The following is a 21,952-nucleotide window of genomic DNA, read 5'->3' on the forward strand; positions in this document are numbered from 1 at the left end:
TTCAAAGCCTTTTTATGTTAAAAAGCTAAGCTTCTTTAAAAAACAATAAAATTACTATCTCAAATAAAATCTAAAACTCTCTTCCTCTTTATTTATATATATAATGTTTAAATCATGTGATATAAAGATAATTATAATTTTATTATTTATTACATTTTAATAATTCACAATCTTGAATTTTTTTAAAGAAAATATAGCTTAAAACAAAGTTAATATAAATGTTAAAAGAAAACTTGAAATAGTTCGAAATCTTCAATATAAACATAATTCAAGCATACTTACAATACAAGGTCAGATGATAGGTCCCGAGGGTTCTGTAATGTTAAGATATATAAAAATCTATCCGAATATGATTTAATTGAGATTAAAAAAAAAATCAGAAGTCATACAACATATCGATAAGTGACATATCTTCCTGCAGTTTCACTGGGTCTGATGATCTTCACAACTTGACTCCGTTTGAGGCCGTAATATCTTGCAATTGGATCTATGACTTGAATTCTTGGGAGCTGTTTACCAATAAAATCATAAATAACCGAACAAAAGCAGGTTAGTATTAGTCATGATAAAGAAATACAATCAGAGATGAGCCAATGCATCAGATTGAATCAAACCCAGCCGAGTGCAAAGGAAAAAAGAGTGATTCAGACCACTCTGACACCTACACTAACTAATCAGGAGAAATTATTCTATGAGTTCGGACGGGAAGAGCTGTCTGGACTGAGTGTACACAGTGTGTACAAAAATATGATACACATTGTATATAAATTTGTACACAGTGTGTAAACTCACATATCCGGACAGTTCTTCTCGTTCGGACTCCTCACATAATAATTTCTCAACTAATTAGAGGTAGTTAGTTTCTCCTTCGAATGACTTGCAAATTCCTATGATAGATCCAAATACTAAGGTGATGATTGATTGATGAGCTACATGCAACAACTCACATATCTGGACAGTTCTTTCCGTCTGGACTCCGCACTTAATAATTTCTCAATTAATCAGAGGTAGGTAGTTTCTCCTTCGAATGACTCGCAAATTCCCATAATAGATCCAAATACTAATGTGATGATTGATTGATGAGCTACATTCAACTCTTCTTAATCTATTGGTTGGAATTTTTGGATATCAACTAAGAAATTTTGAATTCAAGTCTTTCGTATGTGATGTGTGTATGCGTTTATCTTAATTGGCATAAATGTCCTAATTTGTTTGGTTCATAAAACCATAAGCACCTAAAGGATGTTGTACATCACAAACCTAAGCCAAGCCTGTCTCGGAAGTGAGATGCTGAGCCTACTCCGCAAGGCCAAAATAAGGTCATCACCATTCATTAGAATAGGCAAGCCCAACCTTACTTTGGAGAGTTATAATCCATTGGACTTCAAAGCACCCACCCACTTCAAAAAAACATGGTAGGATATTGGCACTGAAGGAAGAGGTTCTGTGCGACATTGGCATTCAAGAAATTTGGGGGTCTAGATGTTGGCAGGAAAGCTTGCAATCCATAATAATCGAGATGGACATTCGGTTGGAAGGAGCATGAAGCATCATGAAGCTGCGGATGACCAATGCAGTTGTTTTCTATTTGAGTTCGCAAAAGTTGGAAAAATTATTTTGTGCGGGCCTCGGACAGCGTCCGGAGACCAACCAGAACGCGCTACATCACTTTTTTGCTCGGTACCGGTGTGTACCGGGTGACGTGGCGTGTTCTGGTTGATCTCCAGACTGTCCGGTATCTGCACAGAATAATTTCTCCAAAAGTTAAGGGCAGAAGCAAACTCAGCATTTGAGGCAAATGATTGGTGGTACTAGAGTGGAAGAGAGAGAGAGAGCACATATGCGAGAGTGGCACTGAGAGCGAGCTGGCACATGAAGTCCCAACAAGCAAACAAACACTGTTTCAGAGAGTAATATACTTAAGCCTACACAACCTCACACAATTTAAGCTATAAAATGTTCTGATGAACCTGAACAAAATAGATCTAAAAAAATTGATTTGAATCTATCTGGAGGATCAAAAGAAAGAATATTAACATAAATGAATACGTGACATCCTACTATTTAGCTACATAATACACAAAACTTCAGTTTTAAGCCTTAAGAATAAATATTTGTCTGCTACAAATTAACACAACCTAAATGAAATCAGAAGTAACAGAGTTAAACTTGGAAGTTGCACAAAAATACATTCAAAACAAAATAAATGCTCTATTTGAAATGATGTTAATATATGCAATTTATTCAACCACAGTAAGGTAATGCCACAAATGTTGCTTGGGAAAATTAGGTGATTACTGATTAGTGACTATTTGCGCTTTTATATACTAGAAAGGAACTTTGCAAAGCATTGATGATCATGATTTAAGCCTTGGAACTTCAACGTGACAATAACAATGTCAACCATCACCACAAAATGTTCAAGTCCAATACAGGAAAAAATGGAACATGAAGAGCAATGAGGATTGGAAACCAAAAAGCAAGCTTACTGAGCAACCTATTACTGAAGGATTGCGAAACCAATATTCCAAGAAATTTCTGACCTATTTAAAGCGTTAAGGTGCTGTAGTGATCCGAATACACAATATTAGCCAGCATCCTAAGTTTAAATATAAACTAAATAGACCCATAGGAAAGCTAATAGCTTATTCATCAGAAGGAGAGCCTAGACGCTCTGATTCTTGAAATTTTTTGCTTGGTGTTTCCTTGTCCACATATTTTGTCCCTACCCTTCAACAATTATTTAGAAATCTTCCGCAGTTTTTGAAGCTCATGGTTACAAAGTGAACTGCCGTACTAGTTTTAAACAAGAATAGATATCTATGTATATTTAAATCATTTAACTTCTACATAAATACAGTCAACGCAGTAAGAAATACAAGTAGGTGTATGTGAATCATACAATTTTCATATAAAGTTTGAGCTTAAAAATAAAAATGTATATATAACATATATGTATAAAATATACACAAATCCAAATTAAAAGTAATAACTATTTATATAATATACTAAAAAGAGTCACTATTGAAATAACAAGTCAAGCAAGAGAAAAAAAAAAGGATGAAACTAAATTTAAATTATCCCAGCTTCAAATTCTAGATTGCCAAGTTAACAATATCATAATACACAATTAACAATTGAATGTATAGAATATAAGAGGCAAAAATCAAAATAAATTAAAAAAAATTAATCAAAGCCTACTCATAAAGACAGATTAGTAAACAAATTAGTTTTTAGAAAAGAGATAAAGACCAAAATGGTCCTCTGATTTTTTACAACGGATCAAAATAGTCCATTGACATTTTAAATAAGGACTTAAATGATCTCACAAAGGAACTAATTTGGTCCATATTTAAAGGGTCAGAGACCAAATAGATATTTTCATATAATCAGGATTATTTTGATCCTTCAGAAAAATGTTAGGGTGTCAATTTGGTCATTTTTTAATTATAATTAATTAACATTAATTATAATTATTGAATCAAAATTAATTATAATTAAATACAATTTATTAAAAATAATTATAATTAAAATTATAATCAATTAGCATTAACACTAGTTAAACCCAATACCAACCCTTCTACACTTTTCCTCTGTTCAGAGGATTTATTGGATTTGGCTGAAGTAGCACGTGAAAGGGAGAAATTACCTTTACGGCAAAAGCTCCTGTGCTTACTTCCGATCAAAATGGAGTAACTTCCGATCCTAAAGAAGGGATCGTCGGGGAAGGAAGAGGATGGCTCGGGTATGAGAGGGGCTTGATCTCTCTCTCTCTCTCTCTCTCTCTCTCTCTCTCTCTCTCTCTCTCTCTCTCTCTCTCTCGGTTCTCTGGATCGGACGAACCCGCAGAAGTTGCGGGTTGTTGGAGTCGGACGGGAGGAGCAAGGGGGTTTCGGCCAGGTAGAGTTCGGCACCCTCTCTCTCTTTCTCTCTCTCTCTCTCTCTCTCTCTCTCTCTCTCTCTCTCTCGGCCAGAGGAGGTCGGAACCTGACGGGATCCAGGCGCTGGCTTGAGATCGGCAATGGGAGAGGAAGGAGGTCGCGGGATGAGAGGCTTCCGCAGTGGTTTGGAGTCGAGAGCAGGAGAGCGTGGAAGGAGTTGAGGGTTCTCTCTCTCTCTCTCTTGGCCAGAGGAGGTCGGAACCTGACGGGATCCAGGCGCTGGCTTGAGATCGGCAATGGGAGAGGAAGGAGGTCGCGGGATGAGAGGCTTCCGCAGTGGTTTGGAGTCGAGAGCAGGAGAGTGTCGTGGGAGAGGAGTTCGGGAAGCAGAGGATCGAAGAGCAGAGAGGTCGGACAGAGGAAGAAGGATTCGGGAGTGGAGAGCAGAAGCAACTGAGGGTTCGGTATTTAACGACGAGAACGGGGCAGCGATCGAGAGCCGAATTTCAGCAGGAATCGCGGGAGAAGCGACTGATTCGGCGCTGAACAGCGGGATTTCGGTAGGATTCCGGGGATTTCAGTCGGGATTTCGGGCAGATGTCGTGGATCCGCCGGGTATGATTTTGATGATGATTTTTTTTTGTTCTACTGGTTAATACATAGAGGTTAACAAAATATAAACTAAATAGACCCATAGGAATGCTAATAGCTTATTCATCAGAAGGAGAGCCTAGACGCTCTGATTCTTGAAAATTTTTGCTTGGTGTTTCCTTGTCCACATATTTTGTCCCTACCCTTCAACAATTATTTAGAAATCTTCCGCAGTTTTTGAAGCTCATGGTTACAAAGTGAACTGCCGTACTAGTTTTAAACAAGAATAGATATCTATGTATATTTAAATCATTTAACTTCTACATAAATACAGTCAACGCATTAAGAAATACAAGTAGGTGTATGTGAATCATACAATTTTCATATAAAGTTTGAGCTTAAAAATAAAAATGTATATATAACATATATGTATAAAATATACACAAATCCAAATTAAAAGTAATAACTATTTATATAATATACTAAAAAGAGTCACTATTGAAATAACAAGTCAAGCAAGAGAAAAAAAAAGGATGAAACTAAATTTAAATTATCCCAGCTTCAAATTCTAGATTGCCAAGTTAACAATATCATAATACACAATTAACAATTGAATGTATAGAATATAAGAGGCAAAAATCAAAATAAATTAAAAAAAATTAATCAAAGCCTACTCATAAAGACAGATTAGTAAACAAATTAGTTTTTAGAAAAGAGATAAAGACCAAAATGGTCCTCTGATTTTTTACAACGGATCAAAATAGTCCATTGACATTTTAAATAAGGACTTAAATGATCTCACAAAGGAACTAATTTGGTCCATATTTAAAGGGTCAGAGACCAAATAGATATTTTCATATAATCAGGATTATTTTGATCCTTCAGAAAAATGTTAGGGTGTCAATTTGGTCATTTTTTCATTTAGAAATTAAGTTCATGGATTATGCATGATAGTATCAAATATTTTAATTTTTAAATAAATGCATTTCCCATACTTTTTGTAAAAAACAAAACAATTTTTATAATTAAGAATGAGAATGTTGGGGATATAGTGAGGGAATAAGTTCTAGAGATAAGCATGAGTGAATAAAATAGATAAATACCTCAGGTTACAATGTGATAAGATAATATAATAAAGATTCAAAGATAATTTTATAAAAATGTATTTAGGTTGGTTATGTTAAATGGATTTAATAGATGCCTAATAAAGAAGTCTTTGATGGGAAAAGTGAGTGTGATAAAAGTAAAAATGATAAGTTTAATGTGTGTCAAAATTATGAAAGACAGATTGATAAAAGATTCAATTAGAAGGATAGGTAAATAACATCCATTTATAAAAGATTAAAAATAATAAAATTAGAGGATTGGGCATGTATAATGTAAGATAAATGATACACCCAAAGGATAGTTCGACAAAATTATTGTCAAAGAAATACGAATGAAAAGGAGTACGGCAAAGATAAAATAGATAGATGTTACCCAAGCATATTTGCATAAAATAGAGTTAACAACTCACTAAGCAAAAATATTGAAAATGTCAATAAATATGGACAATAATGATAAATTTTGTATATTTATATTAAACAGGCATAATATGTGAATTTACTAAGGTTTCGAATACTAATAGGAAGTTCTTCAATTGACAATTTTGTATGGTTGAAAACGGAAGAATAATCTTCATAAAGGCTAATGGGAATTTCTACCTCCTTTACCTATCTGTCCTACAGTCCTCATCCCAAATCAGATAAACTTAGATAACTTTATAAAGCCAGGCATGTCAACCATTCATAAAGCAATATTTCAGTAATTCTATAACTCCCAACAAAGATCAACTGAAAAACTAAGTGTTTGACCATGTCAACAAAATGATTTCAGTAACTCTAAAAAGACACAAATGAGAGAGTATGCCAAAGGATGAAAAATATTTCGTTAAAAATGCAAAAAATTGTAGCTGTACTTGAAAAAAAGCTACAAATGGACTGTAAAAGCTTTGAAATAAGGAAATAATTTGTTTCCTTTAAAGGAACATAGCATAGGACCTAAGAAATGGTCACTAAGTTGTACAGGATCGAGCTAAGCCCCTTGGGCATGCATGCAGAAACATACCTGAGTTTCTTTCAAAGTATAACGCTCCAACAAAGTTTTCTTTTCCTCACTTGTAAGCACCTGGTGCTCTGGCACAAGAACGTGGTCTTTAATGTTTACCAGCAGCTCAGCCTCCTGATCATTTTTTTATGTCAGAAGGACAATAAGACTGAAAATCGCATGAACAACAAGTATCATCTAACATTAGACGGAGCTGAAAATCAGATTTCCCTAGGGAAATGTCATAATCATTCATGTAATGTTATGGTGAAGGCCACCTAATCTCGGTTTACCTGAAAAACCTCCAAATGAATTATTGGAGTAAGTTCTGCAACGTATGATCTTGCAAATGGAGTCAAATTTTGCTGAACTACTAATATTGCTCGCAGAACATTATCTGCCTTCATCAACTCAACATATTTCTTTACGTGTTTCATACCAACCTTTACATCAGTCGGGAAAAAGACATAAATCTGGTTCAACATAGAATATCAACAATAAGAATGCACACAGCTGTCAAGATTCATGACTAAATAAAATACTTAAAAACTAAATCATATACTTTTTCTATATAAAAAAAAATGTCATTGCTGTCATTAACAGCTATAAGATGCTTGTAACTTATAGATAAAGTTTACTGAATGACTAGAAGCTTCTGTTCAACTAAAGCTGGCGTGGTTTATACATCCAAAAGTACATGAAACGCAACAAAATTTTGACAATCATCACAACTATAATGAAAATTTTGTATTTTGTCGTGAGCACATCTTGGTGCGGTGTTGAAGGGAAGTTAGACATACCCAACGGCAATTAATAAAGGCCCTTACAGATAAACAGTCCTCAACATGAAAATAAGGCTAACTTTCATAACAACGAAGGTGAGAATATAAGAGAATATTAAAGGTCCAACAATATAAACAGAATATTAAAGGTCCCCAAATATATAAAGATCAAGCTGTCAGAGTCAGTGGAAGAAATACAACAATTAGTTCCCTGAATAAACAACAATACAACAACCTTTATAATGGTCACAGAACCTATAGTTTTCTATTGTTAGAGTCTTAAATAAGAAAATCTTAGATTTAATCAAGCCATCACCACCATTTGCCTTTACAAACTTATTTGGCGTCAGATTTTTTAATCCTCGTTTTCTATTTGCACTTCATAAGACCATTCTTTGCAAATTATTTTAAAGAACTTATATCCATCCACATATGCTAATTATACCTACTGTCAAATGGGTACATTTTTTACTTTTTTTACCCTTCTTTTTGAATGTCTAAATCACTTAAGTCTATTTTAAATTACCTCATACACCTGTCCAAGCCATCCTACAATTTAAAAAAAAAAATTCAGAACAGATTAGAGAATGGAAGGAGAGGAAATGAAGGAAAAGGTTGAGGGGCTGCGAAAGTCTACTGACGCTGGTGATTCTCAGCCATTAGTTTCCTTATAATTAGAAAGGTAAAAAAAACCCTGTAACTTGGCTGGAGCTTCAGGACCATCCCACTAGCAGTGACTTCATTATATCCACCAAATAGCACAACACAGCATTATCAATGAAACCTTAACCTAGACATCTCAGATCTGTTAAATTAACGTTTTTGACATTTCAATTTTACTAAACAGGCAGCATCACTTGAGCGTGAATTATTGGAAAAACTTAGTGGGGGGAATGATCCTCTATTAATTAAGATTTTTAGCTTTCAAATTTAATGGATATTCTATAATAGAGATCTCAAAGGGATATTCTCCAAGATTACCATGGGCCGGATATTGGCAGTGCCGCATGAGAGAGGGAAAAGAAGGAAAGTTTAGAGAAATTTCAATTTTTAAAGAATTAATAGAGAGGATGGCTGGATGCATAAAAATTTGCTCAATCAAAAGTAGGATATAGGTCTTACAATGACATCATTCCTACAAATTGTGGATGAAATAACTTCTTCAATTTTGGAATTCAAAATTATTTTATTACGGCTCAATAAACAAAGATTTAAGCTCATTTCTTCACCTTTCTCTCCTCATCTAAACAGCTTTTGCAAAAACTTTATGGATCCACCAAATAAAATTCTTGCTACCACTTTTGTGAAATTAGCTTCATCATGATCATTAGCCTTTTTCTAATTCTAATTATTTAGAGTTGCCGTAACGAATTCACATCTTCCACTTGCTCCTGCTTATTGTTGTGAGGTATTAATTCTATTTTCTATAAATTTTGTTACGCTACTTTCGTCCCAAAACAATAGTTTTAACTATCTTATTGACACATCTTCTAGTCTTTATTTTACATGCCCAAATCACCTAAGGTTTATTTTTCGTTATATGTTTTCAAATTAATTCATTCATTTATTAATATTTCATTATATAAGCCTTAGGTTCAAGATGTTGCCATTTTGCACATAGAAGCAATGTTTAAAATAACACAATTTCATATGGAGGTGCATTTCATATGTGAGGTGAGCTGTAAGCCTTAAAATCAACAAATTGCGCAAAGTGAGAATACATCAAAGTATAAAGTAATAAGTAACATATTAACATCCCAACCTATTAACATATTAAAACATATCATAAACTTTGTGCAAAAGTAATTAATGAAAAGGTATAAAAATCACACTTCTATGACAACAAAACAATTTTATACAAATAATATCCACAATAAAGATAACTTCTGTGCTAATGCAATTACTAAAAAATATATATACAACAACAACAAGCATTTATACGTGGGGTTGACTACATGAATCCTTTTCTTCCAAAGTCCTATTAAGAGTCAAATTGCTAAAAAAGTATATATATAAGATCTTCATCTTATTTTTATTGATAGTCATAATCCATATACTCATTGATGAGGACATCGTCAGCGATTTCGACACGTGTACCATTGGAGATGCCGGAGATTGACGGCCACGATCAGGAGTTTTTATTTTGAGTCATTTTATGTAGTAGTTTATTTTATATTTTCAGTTTTTACTGTTTTAACCTTATGGGTGGTCATTTGATATTGTAGCATCGAGGGCATTTATGTCTTTTAGTTTTTGTTTCATTTTGGCCTACTTATAGGAGGCCTCATGCATTGTACTAGATGATGAATTATTGAATGAAAAGTTTGTGTTTGTTTGATCTCTTAGTGAGTTCATGAGAGGAAAAAGATCTCTTTGTGAGTTCGTGAACTTTCCAAGATCTCTTTGTGAGTTCTTGAGGAAGTGGCGCTTGAAGATTTCTTTGTGAGTTCTTTTATCTTATTTGTATTTTCTCTTTCATCTCCTTTCTTCCCCTCTCCCTCCAACACCCCTTTCTTCCTCCCCGCCGCCGATTGTTTAATTTCCTCCACCAGAGCTCCCCTCCTTCCTCCCCACCCGACGGCCTATCACCACCTCCCCTCCTTGTGTCAACATCACCACCAAACCACATCTCCACCCGCCGGCCCAAGGCCCCTCCCCCTCCACCCGATCCAATTTTCCCCCTTCCAGCTATTAAATCACTCCACAAAATCCCCCTCCCTCTCTTAATGTCGCTGGCCCCATGATAGGCTTTCCCCCATTAAATGCTCCTTTAATCCCTCAATCCTAATTGAAATTTGAATTTAATTTCAAACATTTTCCCTCCAAATCCACTTAAGCTGAAATTAATTTAAGTTTTCAATTCCCACTCCTCTCTCTCCTGGCCCGCCCCATGCCCCTCCTCCCCACTTAATTTTTCTTCCAAATCCAGGCCTAAATCAAAGGGAAATTAACTCCAGCCCTCCTTCATTGCTGTCCACACAGTTTCCCTCCCACCCTTTCATGCTCACGTGCACCCAATAGGAGGAAACGGCTGGAATTTCTCCTCTCCAACGTACTGTCCAGAATTCTGGACAAGTTCTAAGTGCTGCCATGGGACTCATAACATAAAAAGCTGCTGTCCAGGAGAACTACAGCAACAGAAACGGCAGTTCTGCTATTCCCAAGTCCTCCAGCTTGCTGTCCAGCTTCCTGGATTAGTCTTTTTCTTTTCAAATATGTATTTGATAGAATTAGGATGTGTAATCAAACTTGTGGGGGTTTGGAGCAAAAGAATGAAGTGGACTAGAAGGATGTACCTGCAAAGGTGAAGCCTAATGTCCATTCAAAAGTCAAGATCCTGAAGAACCCCACAAGTAGAGTCTGTAAATTTGACTGGGTTGTATAATGGCAGGCAACTCAGCTGCCAAATCTGGTTGTAATAATGTGGACTCTTTACATTTCCTTTCATTTGATATAAATAAAAGCATGCTTTGATTTGTTTACCTGGGTGCGCAATAGAAATGCATGTCTTTCCTAGGTTTCTTCTCTTGTTTTTGTGGGTGTGGCCTGGACTTGATTACGTTAGGCTCTTAGGATAAAAACTAAATTTTCTACCCCTTAACATGTAAGCAACCTAATAATAAAATCAAATTAGGCTCCATGTCTTTCAAGTAAGAAAAATTGCATGGCTCCCTCTAAGGAGCCAAGTTTTCAAAACAAAAAAAACAAACATGCATAGCCAAAAATGTGTCACATGTAGAATGCCTCCACTTAAGGACTAGATAACAAAAGTCTTTTTCTTTATGAGTCAGCATTTGCATACCCACATGCTTAGGCATCTTGGCCTCAAAGCCAAGCTATAAGTCCTACCTTCTAAATAAAAATGACCCCTACCACTCTACATTTGCATTGAGACCGAACAACATGGTTTTAAAAGCGATTAGGAGGAGTTAGCTGGTAGTCCCTTCCAGGCGGGACAATAAATCCAGAGGTCGGGCGGGTTATGCCTCTTGTGAGGTGTAGCTTGTAAGTCCCTCTTTGCACTCGTTAGATCTAGGTTCGAGGCACTACCTCTCGGTAGTCCTCACCTTAGTCTTAGGGTCCGAGGCAAGGGTTGATTTCAAATCACCCTATAAGCCCTCATCTTTTGGGCAATTCCTCCAACAAGTGTTGTTGGGATGTAAGCCCCAATCTTCTAATAAAAAGTTCAACTTAAACCAAAATTAGGTTGTTAAAATGTAAAGCCCAACATAGGATAGTTTGGGCACCTCTGAGTTTCCTCTCAGAATCAAGTGCCCCTACTTCATCTCCTTTGACTTTCATTCCCAAAATCTAAATCTAAGTTGATCCACTCCTTGAAATTCCTAAAGGCCAAAACCCTTTAAGCAAGACTTTCATGGATTTTAAAACAACAAAGATCAAACTTTAGCCAACATTTAAATGACTTCAAAATAAAAAAACCACTAGTTTAATCAAAAGTTTTCCCAAATCAAACTTGGGATGTAATTAACCATAGGGGCTTGCCCCTATGGGATGTCTGTACCCCAGAAATAAATAAACCCCACTCAACCAAACATTGAGTGGGGGAATCTCTGTTAAATAATTGTAAATTTTATTATTGAGCCCATAAGAAAATGGTATTTTTACCCTCCGGGGTAATATATCGTATTCTTATGTCGTGCCCGATTATAAAATATGCAATCCGTTTGAGGATACAAAAATTCTCCAACAGACAGTCTACCTGTACAAAGCAGCGAACAACCCAATTCAGAAGCTGCTACGCCATGCCACAAGATCTGCAACATTCTTACAAGGAGACAGAAGGCGTCCACAAACTATAATGCCACTTCATTGGATCCGCAACATTCGTGTTAGCGGACATAAGGCGTTTACAAATACTTTCAAAGTACTCATGCACGTGCACTATAAATTGTATACATATGTACACTAAAAGGGGTAAAAGCAATTATAAAACCCGCGTGAGCTCCGATGAGCGTGTTATTGGTAGACACGTGACGTCTAGGGATGCTGCGCGGGTTATTAAATTTAAACCCGATCTTCCTTAGCAGGTAAAAAGGAGTCGACAAGGGTTTAATTATAAAATGCCCCCAAACCTGCATGGGTCCCGGCGAGCGTGTTATTGGTACACACGTGACGTTTAGGGATGCTGCGCGGGTCAATAAGTGAATTCAAGTTCGAACCCGATCCTTCTATATGGGTCAATAGAAGTCGACAGGGTTAGAACAATCAAACAAGTTTATGGTGATGGTCACGTGTATATTAGTTTCAATACATTCATATTAGGCCTTCAAAGGTCTATAACAATACGAATTCACTAATAAGGGCATAAAATATACGAAATCCGATCCTCTATCGATAATTTGATAGAGTTGACAAGATTCAATTAATAAAAGAGAAATAACCTCAAACACCTCGATGATGGCCGTGTTGAATGTTTATCTCAACCGGAGGGGTTCAAAAATAATTTTCCAACCAGAGGAGTTCACAAATATTTTTCAAATGCAGTTTCCAAATATCCAAAAATCCAAAAATTCCAACAAATCCAAAAATCCCAAATATTTAAAATTGAAATATAACTATCAAACAACTTAAAGCAAAATTCATTCATCCTCCGCAACAATTTGTCGAGGTGGACAAATTAAATTTTACCTCAGCTCACAAAAGAGCTAAATGCCTAGTCGAAAATATCACTATGATCCATTCTCAAACAATCTCCTGCTAGTAAGGACGTGGTACGTATCCTCTGACTGGCGATTCACCGCCAAATGGCACCGCAGGATAAACGGTTATAACCCGGGGCCCTCTGAACCGAGTGGTTTTGCCGCCAAATGGCACCACGAAATACTGGTTATGGCCAAAGTCGATACGCTCCTTAATGACATCAAATCCTTGAGATATGAATCAATAGGATATGATCGATAGGACACAAAGCCCTCTGTTAGCTAAGGTGGATTTAAATTTGTCCCCTTAGGCAAAGATCCACCCCAGGTCTACAAGGTCCCCTTAGGCAAAGTAACCCATGGCTGCCGACAAGGATCCTTCTATCAGGTTGGGTCAACTACCTCCTCTGACTAAGTAAACCAGGAACCATGATGGACTGGGACGACGGAACCATGGGATCTTGATCGGGCCCATCATCCATTCCCCCACCATCCGCTTTAAGTGAAAGATGGTGAAATTTCTATTTTAAATATTAAATCTTTCCAAATATCCAAACACTTCCAATCTTTAATACCCAATATTCATTGCTACTACTATATGCCAGATAACACGTATTCTCTACGTATCTGATTGACGAATAGCCTTAATTGAAAGTTCCCTCTCGTTATCGGGAGGGGTAATTAACTATAGGGGCTTGCATCTATAGGAAACCAAAACTCAGATCATAAAGTCCTCACAAAATGAGGGTAAAATCTCTGGGTAGTGTCTTATCTACAAACCCATATGCCTTCCAAAATTTACCCCGGAACTTATTCAAATAAAACTCCCTCACCGAATAAAAATGAAAAGCGGGCGGAGGCCGGGGCCGAATTTTCGGAGCCCACAGGGGAATGGAGCCGGGTTGAGGGGATACTGGCATGGGATGATTAAATGATGGCTGGGTTGATGTAGGAGTTGTGAATAGAAAGATATGTTCAAAGAATTGAACATGTCGAGATATATAAATTTGATTAGTGAGAGGATCTAGGCATTTGTAACCGTTGGATTGAGTGACATAGCCTAAGAAAACACAAGGAAGAGAACAAGGTTGTAGTTTATGACGGTTGATAGGGGGAAGCCATGGGTAACATAGACACCCAAATACTCGAAGATGATCATATGCGGGTGGACATTCGTTGAGCTTTTGATAGGGAGAAAGATTGTTAAGAGAGTTGGAGGGTAATCTGTTAATGAGATATGTTGATATTAACAATGTGTCGACCCAATATTTGTGAGGTATGTTGGCATCAAATGAGAGAGCTTGCATTATTTCTAGAAGATGATGATGCTTGTGCTCGGACAAACCGTTTTGCTGAGGTGTGTAAGGGCATGTGATACGGTGAAAAATGCCAAAGGAGTTTAAACAAATTTGAAACTTATGGTTGAGAAATTCATCGCCGCGATCAGATTGAAGTATTTTAATAGGAAACTGAAATTGTTTTTCCACAAACAGTTTAAATTGAAGAAATGTAGATAAAACATCTTATTTAAATTTCAACAGATACACCCAACATTATCTTGATAGGGTGTAATTTGATGCGTATGGCAATTTTGAAGGCATTTTATGATGGAGGCAGACCGTTTAAGGTATAAAGGATTTATATCCTCTGGTTCTATTGTGGAACCAACATCTTGAATGGCATATATCATTTGTTTAATTTCTGAGAGGTAATGCATCTTGATTTTGTCTCTTATTTGCAACTGATGCAACTCATTTTTTAGCTGAAGTATATGGGATATGTTTGTGGACTATAGGCGTCGGTCTAGGGTAAACCAAATGTCTTTGCAGGTTTCAAGGTTGAGCACATAAGGTAGAAGAGATGGAGAAATTATGGAAAAAAGGGGGCAGAGGTATGGTTTTGTTCAATAAGCATCCAGGTATTGTAAGCATTGTTGGTTATAAGTGAGTTATTCGATAGCAGGATTTGTCTTTGAGGTTTTGGCGTGGAACCGTCCAAATAACAAGAGAAGCCATTAACTGCAAAAAAGTTTGAAGATCTATGATCGCCAGATTGGATGATTGTTTGCATTCAACTATACATTGAGGATGGTTTTGACGTTTGCCATTAGGAATTTTAGTTCTGCAGTAATTGGTACTTCTGCAGTGGTTTGTGACGGCAAGGTGGATGCTGTGGATGAAGAATCGTTGCCAGCAATTAGAACAAGTAAAAGGAAGGATTAGAAGTTGGCATGCTCTGATACCATGTTGTGATCTGTCCTGCACTTAAGCATAGAAAGGCAACAGGAAAGAACACAAGAGAAGAAGACGAATGCAACAGTGTAATGGAAAGTTGTGTATCTAAACCTTTGTATTACAGTCTATATATTATACTATGAAAATCCTCCGGTTCCTGATGAAGAGCAATAAAGCAAGGTTCAAGATTAAGGTTGGTTATACGGTAGGTAGAGTAGTGGAGCAGCAATACCAAGTTATAATTATTTAGCAGATCTGTTAATAATCTCTAAATTGAAATCATTTGATTTCATACCATGTTTTTTCTGATCTACTGATAAAAAGCTTGACTAGTCAAACATTTACTTCTGCTATTATCGATGAAGGTTTTGCTTGACAGAATTTTACTGCTTTCAACTTATAATATATAACATTCATTTGCATTTGATTGTGCAAAAAGAAGAAGTGAGTATTTATTGTATCTGAACTTGTCCATTTGTGGAGTAGGAGAAAAGTTCTACTGAAGAAATAAATTTGAAGGACTAAGAGATATTTTCACTGTGGGAAAATTTGAAGACTTGGCAAATAGTAAACTCTTGAAAGAATGCGGAAGAATTCATTGAGAGTAATTTTGTTTTTAGAAAACTTTGGGTCAGAATATCAGACCATCTAGTAGTTAAGATGGGTCTTAAGGTTTTTGAATTTACTTTCAGATATGTGCTGTATAAATTTCTATTAGTTTTTCGTATATAGTACTGATTATAAAATAAATCTAATAATTTTGAAGTTTGAATTTATTTAAGTTACTGAAGAACTAAGAAAAAGAAAAGAAAGAGATCATGAAGCCAATTGAAAATAAAGATAACTTAGAATTACCTGTAATGGGAATTTTCTGAAAGCAGATTCATAGCGGTTCTTGCAAAAGCTATGAAACCATATCGTCAATACAGGAAGAGCAATAAGGAAAGGTGTTGAATTAGCAGCTTTTTTTGTACTTAACAATCCAAGAAGAACTATTTGTGATGCGACCATTGCAACAATTACACGGCCATGAACATTTGGCCAGAATGCTGCTGCGCTCTCATATCGTTGATTGTAGACATTTATGATCTAAACATACATTTTTACAATCAGTATCAAGAAGAAAATAATATAAATGAAATACAATTACTAGCAGATTCTTGGACAGTAGAAGTAAATTTTAAGAAAAACTTCAGTAAATCAAGAGAATACAAACGGCCACAGAAAGATGGTGCTTGTTTTTCTGAGGGCTGAAAATGCATAAAGAATGATCTGAATATCATCCCACATAGTTAAACTTAATCATTTGATTTAGCTAGAGCAAAAAAACGTTGGTTTTAGCCGAAGGTTTTAATGACCAAGGAACCATGGACATTGAAAAAATTAAACAAATTATTTGTCAGGAAAATTTTAAACAAAGAAAAAGAAAAACAGGGAAGAAGCAAAAATCTAAGGAATCAAGATGCACTTATCACCTTAAACTGTAATGCGATCTTTAGGATGAGTCCTGACTGGCAAAAGAAAGCAAATGATCTAGTTCACCCATTATCACCTCATACTGTCATTTGAAGGCTTCAACAATTTAAAGAACTCTATGATAATAGTGTTATCATAAATCAGCATGTGCACAGTTACTACCGTGTGCACACCCAGGTGGTTATCACAATGTGCATGGTTGCCTAGTGCAGCCACAATCAGCAGCACATGTCACTTAACAACTTGTACTCCGCCTCACTATATATACACAACTTTAGGCATCATAACAGATGATGAATTGAAACAAAATCACTGTTTCATTTCTGCATTACTTTCTTCTTTCTCTGTTTCTCTTTGCTCTACTCTGCCTTTCAATATGGTATCAGAGATGTAAGCTTCTGATGAGGATATCAACAAGAGATTCTGGTGCGTTTATCAGAGGAGACATCGGAGATCGACAGCTATGATTAGGAGCCTTTATTTTTTATGTATTTTATGTATTGTTTATTTTATATTTCAGTTTTTTTTTCTATTTTACCCGTATGGGTTGTTAGTTTGCTATTGTAGCCCGATGGGCATTCTAGTCCTTTTTCTTTTGTCATATTGAGGTCTATATATAAGACACCTTCTATTGTATTTGGGAGGATGATTTTGATGAATGAAAACTTTGATCTTTTGTCTTCTTCATTGTTGAGAGCTTTGAGAGAAGAAATAGAACCCTAGGTGAGGGTGATTGCAATACTCGTCAGTCTTTGGAAGAGTCCGAGACTCGCGGCTTATCTTTTCTTTTTCCCCCTCCCTTACATCCGGCCACCTCCCCATCCTCCCTGCACCCGCCGGCTTCCCTTCAAACCTTTCCCACACGACGGCACCACCACATTCCCCCTTCCCTCCTCTAATTGAGAATCCCTCCCCTTTCCGCCACCCCACCACCCCACGCCGCCGGCCTCCCAAGGCCCCAAGACGCCGGCCTCCCAAGGTCTCCAAGCCGCTGGCCCCTAGTGCCCACATGCTTGATTTCCACTTCAATGTTCCCTTTAATTCCCTTCCTAAAATAACCTATTATTAATTAAGAAAGTTTCATATTTGAATTCAAATTAATATTTGAATTTAAAGCACTTTCCTTATTGATAAAACTATTTTACAAAAGTCCATAAATGCCTCAAAATCTGAAATTAAATTAAAGATTTGATTTCAATCATCATTTAAATTAAAGGGCCCACATACATTGAATCCAGACACTTCCTCCCCTCCTCATATGTCAGCCCCTCCCCTTGGCTTTTCTCTCTCTAAATAATCCTGAATCCTAATTAAACTCCCTCCATAATTCCCTCCTAATCCACCAACCCATATAGCCCAATTTGGGATAATTTGGAATTTAAATTATTCCCTTTCCCTCTCTTTGAAAATTCTGAAATAATATTCAGATTTTCTAAGTTCTTCACCCCACCTCCCTAGCCCTAAACCCTAGTCGTTCCCCTACCTTTCCCTCTCTACTCGAGACCTCCAACCGCCGACTCCTCCCCCTCCCTTCTCCCTTCACAAGCCGCCAGCCCCTCCCGGGATCCCAATAAAGAAGTCTCTCATATTCATGGATGGCCGATCTTGAAGTCAACCACGGATTCACGTACGATTCTCGAGGACAAACATATATCCTTCAGTAACAATTCTTCAATCCTGATTTGGAGTTTGATGACTCCTTATAAGATTACATCGATCGTATACTATTTCATCTAGCCGAGACGATCGAAAAACAATGACCATCTGGACAGTGGCAACTCGTCGGACGTCCAACTGCCCCTCCTTCTCTGGCTACCTTCCCATGGATTAATACCATCGGCGTCCTAACTCTTTTGATGGCATTGTTTGGGTTGCTGAAAGTCTCTCTACGCTAAAGCCTCTTATAGAGTGTGAGTGAGAAAAAAACTCTAGGTGAAAAGCTTTAAATATTAACCTGTTGATTCTTATTACGAGACATTTAGTTTTATTGTAAAATTTTCTGATATTATTTTAAGTTGTTCTGTTCTCCTAACATTGCGACTGCATGCAAAAGAAAAACGTCAAATGAGAGTTCTTAAAATTAATGTTTGTGGCTCATCAATCTTAAAGTAGCAAGTTTTACAATAATTTTATTATTTCCTTGCAATTCCTGTTTGTATCACATCAGCTTCACTGCCTTCTTGCAAAGAAAAGGCCGATCAAGATTCATCTAGTGCTCAATCTGCCACTTCGCTCTCTGCTTCAATGGCATAATACATTATACCTGCTCCACTTAAATTTCTTATGTCCAACATCAAACTCATCGTCAACATTCAGCTTACAAATGATAATTAGTCCATATGGCATCTCCAATTCTACAAGCTCCTCTTGGCCAATGAATTTGATGGCTACCTGATTGTCAAACTTGTTGCCCACCCAAGCCTGCTCTGTCCATCATCTCACCCACCTCAGCCATCACCATTTATAATCTGTGGTATCTTATAGACCAAAACTTGGGCTCAGCCCTCTTCTCCACCATATCACTCTCTATCCTTCCATACATCCTCAATCTCACAACAACTCATGAGATCTGGAGTACTTTGGAACACATTTTTATTGACTAATCGGTCTCGTGTAATTCAACTGAAGAATGAATTACACCACATCCAAATGGGAGACAACACCATGATTCAATATCTCACAAAATAAAGGCGTTTGCATACTGTATTGCTGCACTCCCACATAGACTCTGAGGATATAATTTTATATATTCTCAATGGTTTTCCAACAACATACAACTCCTTCAAAACATCCATCCACACCTCTCTTCATCCCATCAGCTTGGATGTACTATATTCCCTCCTCTATAGTGAGGAGATAAATTTACAAAATGAACTCTTCAAATAATCAAATCCTCTAAAAGACAATGTGACACTATAATCATCTTGACCAACTCATCCAATCAATCGAGGTCTTTACTTCTCCTCCAGTCAGCCTCACCCCTCTAGATGTAGAGGATAGTCACCCAAGCAGTCGTTCATTGTCGGTTATGGACAACCAACTTCCCCTGCCATGTGTCCTACCTGCCATATTTGCAACAAATTTGGTCACTTGGCTCTCTCTTGCTGGCATAGGTGTAATTTGTAATATGCACCACAACCCAGTTGGTCACCTCGTGTGCTTTTCTTCCAGCAGCAATCCAATCCATCCACTGAATGGGTTCTTGACTTAGAGCCTCCACTCACCTGATGGACGCCACCACCAACCTTCAGCACTACATCCTTTATCAAGATTCCGACAACATCTCCATTGCAAATGGAAGTTCACTACCCATCCACAACAAAGGCTAAGGAATTCTCCCTCTACCTGATTCCAATCATAAGCTATATTTTTTTATAATCTTCTTCATGTTCCTTTTCTATATCATAATCTTCTTTCTATACACAAGCTTACATCTAACAACAATTGCTCCATTTTGTTTTGATTCGTCGGGCTTCAGCATCAAGGATCTCTTGGACAATCAAACTCTCCTTCATCGTCGCAGCCGTAATGGCTCCTCAACCTTCGTCACAATGTTTCACGACAATATCTCTCCAAGCTCATTATGGCATGGACACCTAGGCCATCCCAACTCCCACGTCATGAACACCATAGCAAAAAGTCATCCTTCTTTATGCATTTCTTCTTATTCTATTTTATGTTCATCGTAATGTGGAAAAGAGTCACAAATTATCTTTCTCACATAGTTCTAGTCATGTTAGTTCACTCCTATCTTTAATGCTTTCATATGTTTGGGGTCCGGCCCCTATTTTGTCTTTCAATGGTTATTGTTATTTTGTTGCATTCATCAATGATCATTCTCGCTTTTGTTGGCTATTTTTTATGCATAGCAAAGACGAAACGCTTTCTAAATTCCAACAGTTCCTCACCCTAGTTGAAAATCAATTCAATTCTAAAATAAAAACTCTCAGTTCTGACGGAGGAGACTTCAACATCTCCAACTTTCAGCAACTTCTGTCATACCATGGAATAACACATCAGTTCAGTTGTCACTACACACTAGAAAAAATGGCCTCGCTAAACGCAAAAATTGTCATCTGCTCGAGACAACTCGCACTCTCCTCCATGCTTCCCATCTACCCTTCATCTTCAGGGTTGAAGCTATTCTCAATTCCAATTATCTCATCAATCGTCTTCCCACTATGGCTCGTAACCTCCAAGCACCATTCCAACTACTTTATGGACATTCCCGTACTTATACTTATATACGAACATTTGATTGTCTATGCTTCCCACATCTCAAACACCTAGCTCACCATAAACTCTCTCCCCGAGCCCAGGCATATATCTTTCTTGGATACTCACCTTCTCACAAAGGTAAAGGATATCGATGTTATGATCATAAAATCAAGCAAATTCATATCTCTAGACATGTCACATTTCACGAACAAACCTTTCCCTATGCCTCCATCTCATCATTTCTAGCCTCCTCATCATCTTTCATAGCCCACTCTCCTCTCCTACTCATTCCAATCTCCACCATATAAATATCCTCGCAATTAAGGCTATTAAAAATGGTTTTCGGTTCTGGTTTGTGTAAAACCCTGGGTTTGTGTCAAACTCGAAACCAACCTATCATCATATGGCCCGACCATAACCCAACTCTGTAGGGAAACGAGTCAGAATATTCAACCCAGCGTGAACCAGACCCGATCCGGGTTTGGGTTGACCCGCCAACCCGTATTTTTTTTTACTTCAACATAAACTAATTAAATAAATAATTAATTAAAAACCATAATTTAAAGTTAAATTAATTAAAAATTACAAACCACAATGTAAAAATAAAAAATTACAAACCAGAATTAAATAAATAAACTACAACAACACAACAACATCAATCATTTGTCCCACTACGTGGAATCAACTAAATGAATCCTTATTCGCCATTGTCTCCTGTTAAAAGTTAAATTTTTATTTAAATCTAATAAAGAAAGATCATTTTTTAATATTTTCTAACCAAGTTTTTTTAGGTCTACCTCTACCTTTCTTAACATAATTCAAATCTAATACCTCAACTTTCCTTACCAGGTCATCAGAAGGCCATCGTTTAACGTGACCAACCATCTAAGGAGACTCTCTCTAATCTTATCTTCCACTAGAACTACTCCAACCATTTCACGTTTATGCTCAGTTCGTATCCTATCTCTAAGGGTAAAGCCACTCATCCACCTAAGCATCCGCATCTATGCAACACTTAACTTAGT

The 21,952-nt window shown here is 36.9% G+C and overlaps 2 protein-coding genes across 2 annotated transcripts in view; both read right to left on the reverse strand.

The window, feature by feature from the left end:
* Window positions 1–221: 221 nt before the first annotated feature.
* Window positions 222–7,057, reverse strand: LOC110111983 (DNA-directed RNA polymerases II and IV subunit 5A). Its single transcript, XM_020844052.2, has 3 exons — window positions 6,851–7,057; window positions 6,579–6,692; window positions 222–509 (listed from the first exon to the last, which is right to left on the reverse strand). The coding sequence occupies exons 1-3, from the start codon at window positions 7,040–7,042 to the stop codon at window positions 384–386; spliced, it is 432 nt and encodes a 143-aa protein (XP_020699711.1). The 5' UTR covers window positions 7,043–7,057; the 3' UTR covers window positions 222–383.
* Window positions 7,058–10,417: 3,360 nt separating this feature from the next.
* Window positions 10,418–21,952, reverse strand: part of LOC110111988 (calcium permeable stress-gated cation channel 1-like) — a 74,794-nt gene continuing 63,259 nt past the window's right edge. The window contains exons 10-11 of the mRNA XM_020844059.2: window positions 16,089–16,322; window positions 10,418–10,528 (exon numbers count right to left, since the gene is read on the reverse strand). Of these exons, the coding sequence (XP_020699718.1) occupies window positions 10,418–10,528; window positions 16,089–16,322 (345 nt within the window). The remainder of the gene's footprint in view (window positions 10,529–16,088; window positions 16,323–21,952) is intronic.

Source organism: Dendrobium catenatum, unplaced genomic scaffold, assembly GCF_001605985.2.
Source record: "Dendrobium catenatum unplaced genomic scaffold, ASM160598v2 fragScaff_scaffold_1521, whole genome shotgun sequence".
Classification (NCBI taxonomy): Eukaryota; Viridiplantae; Streptophyta; class Magnoliopsida; order Asparagales; family Orchidaceae; genus Dendrobium; species Dendrobium catenatum.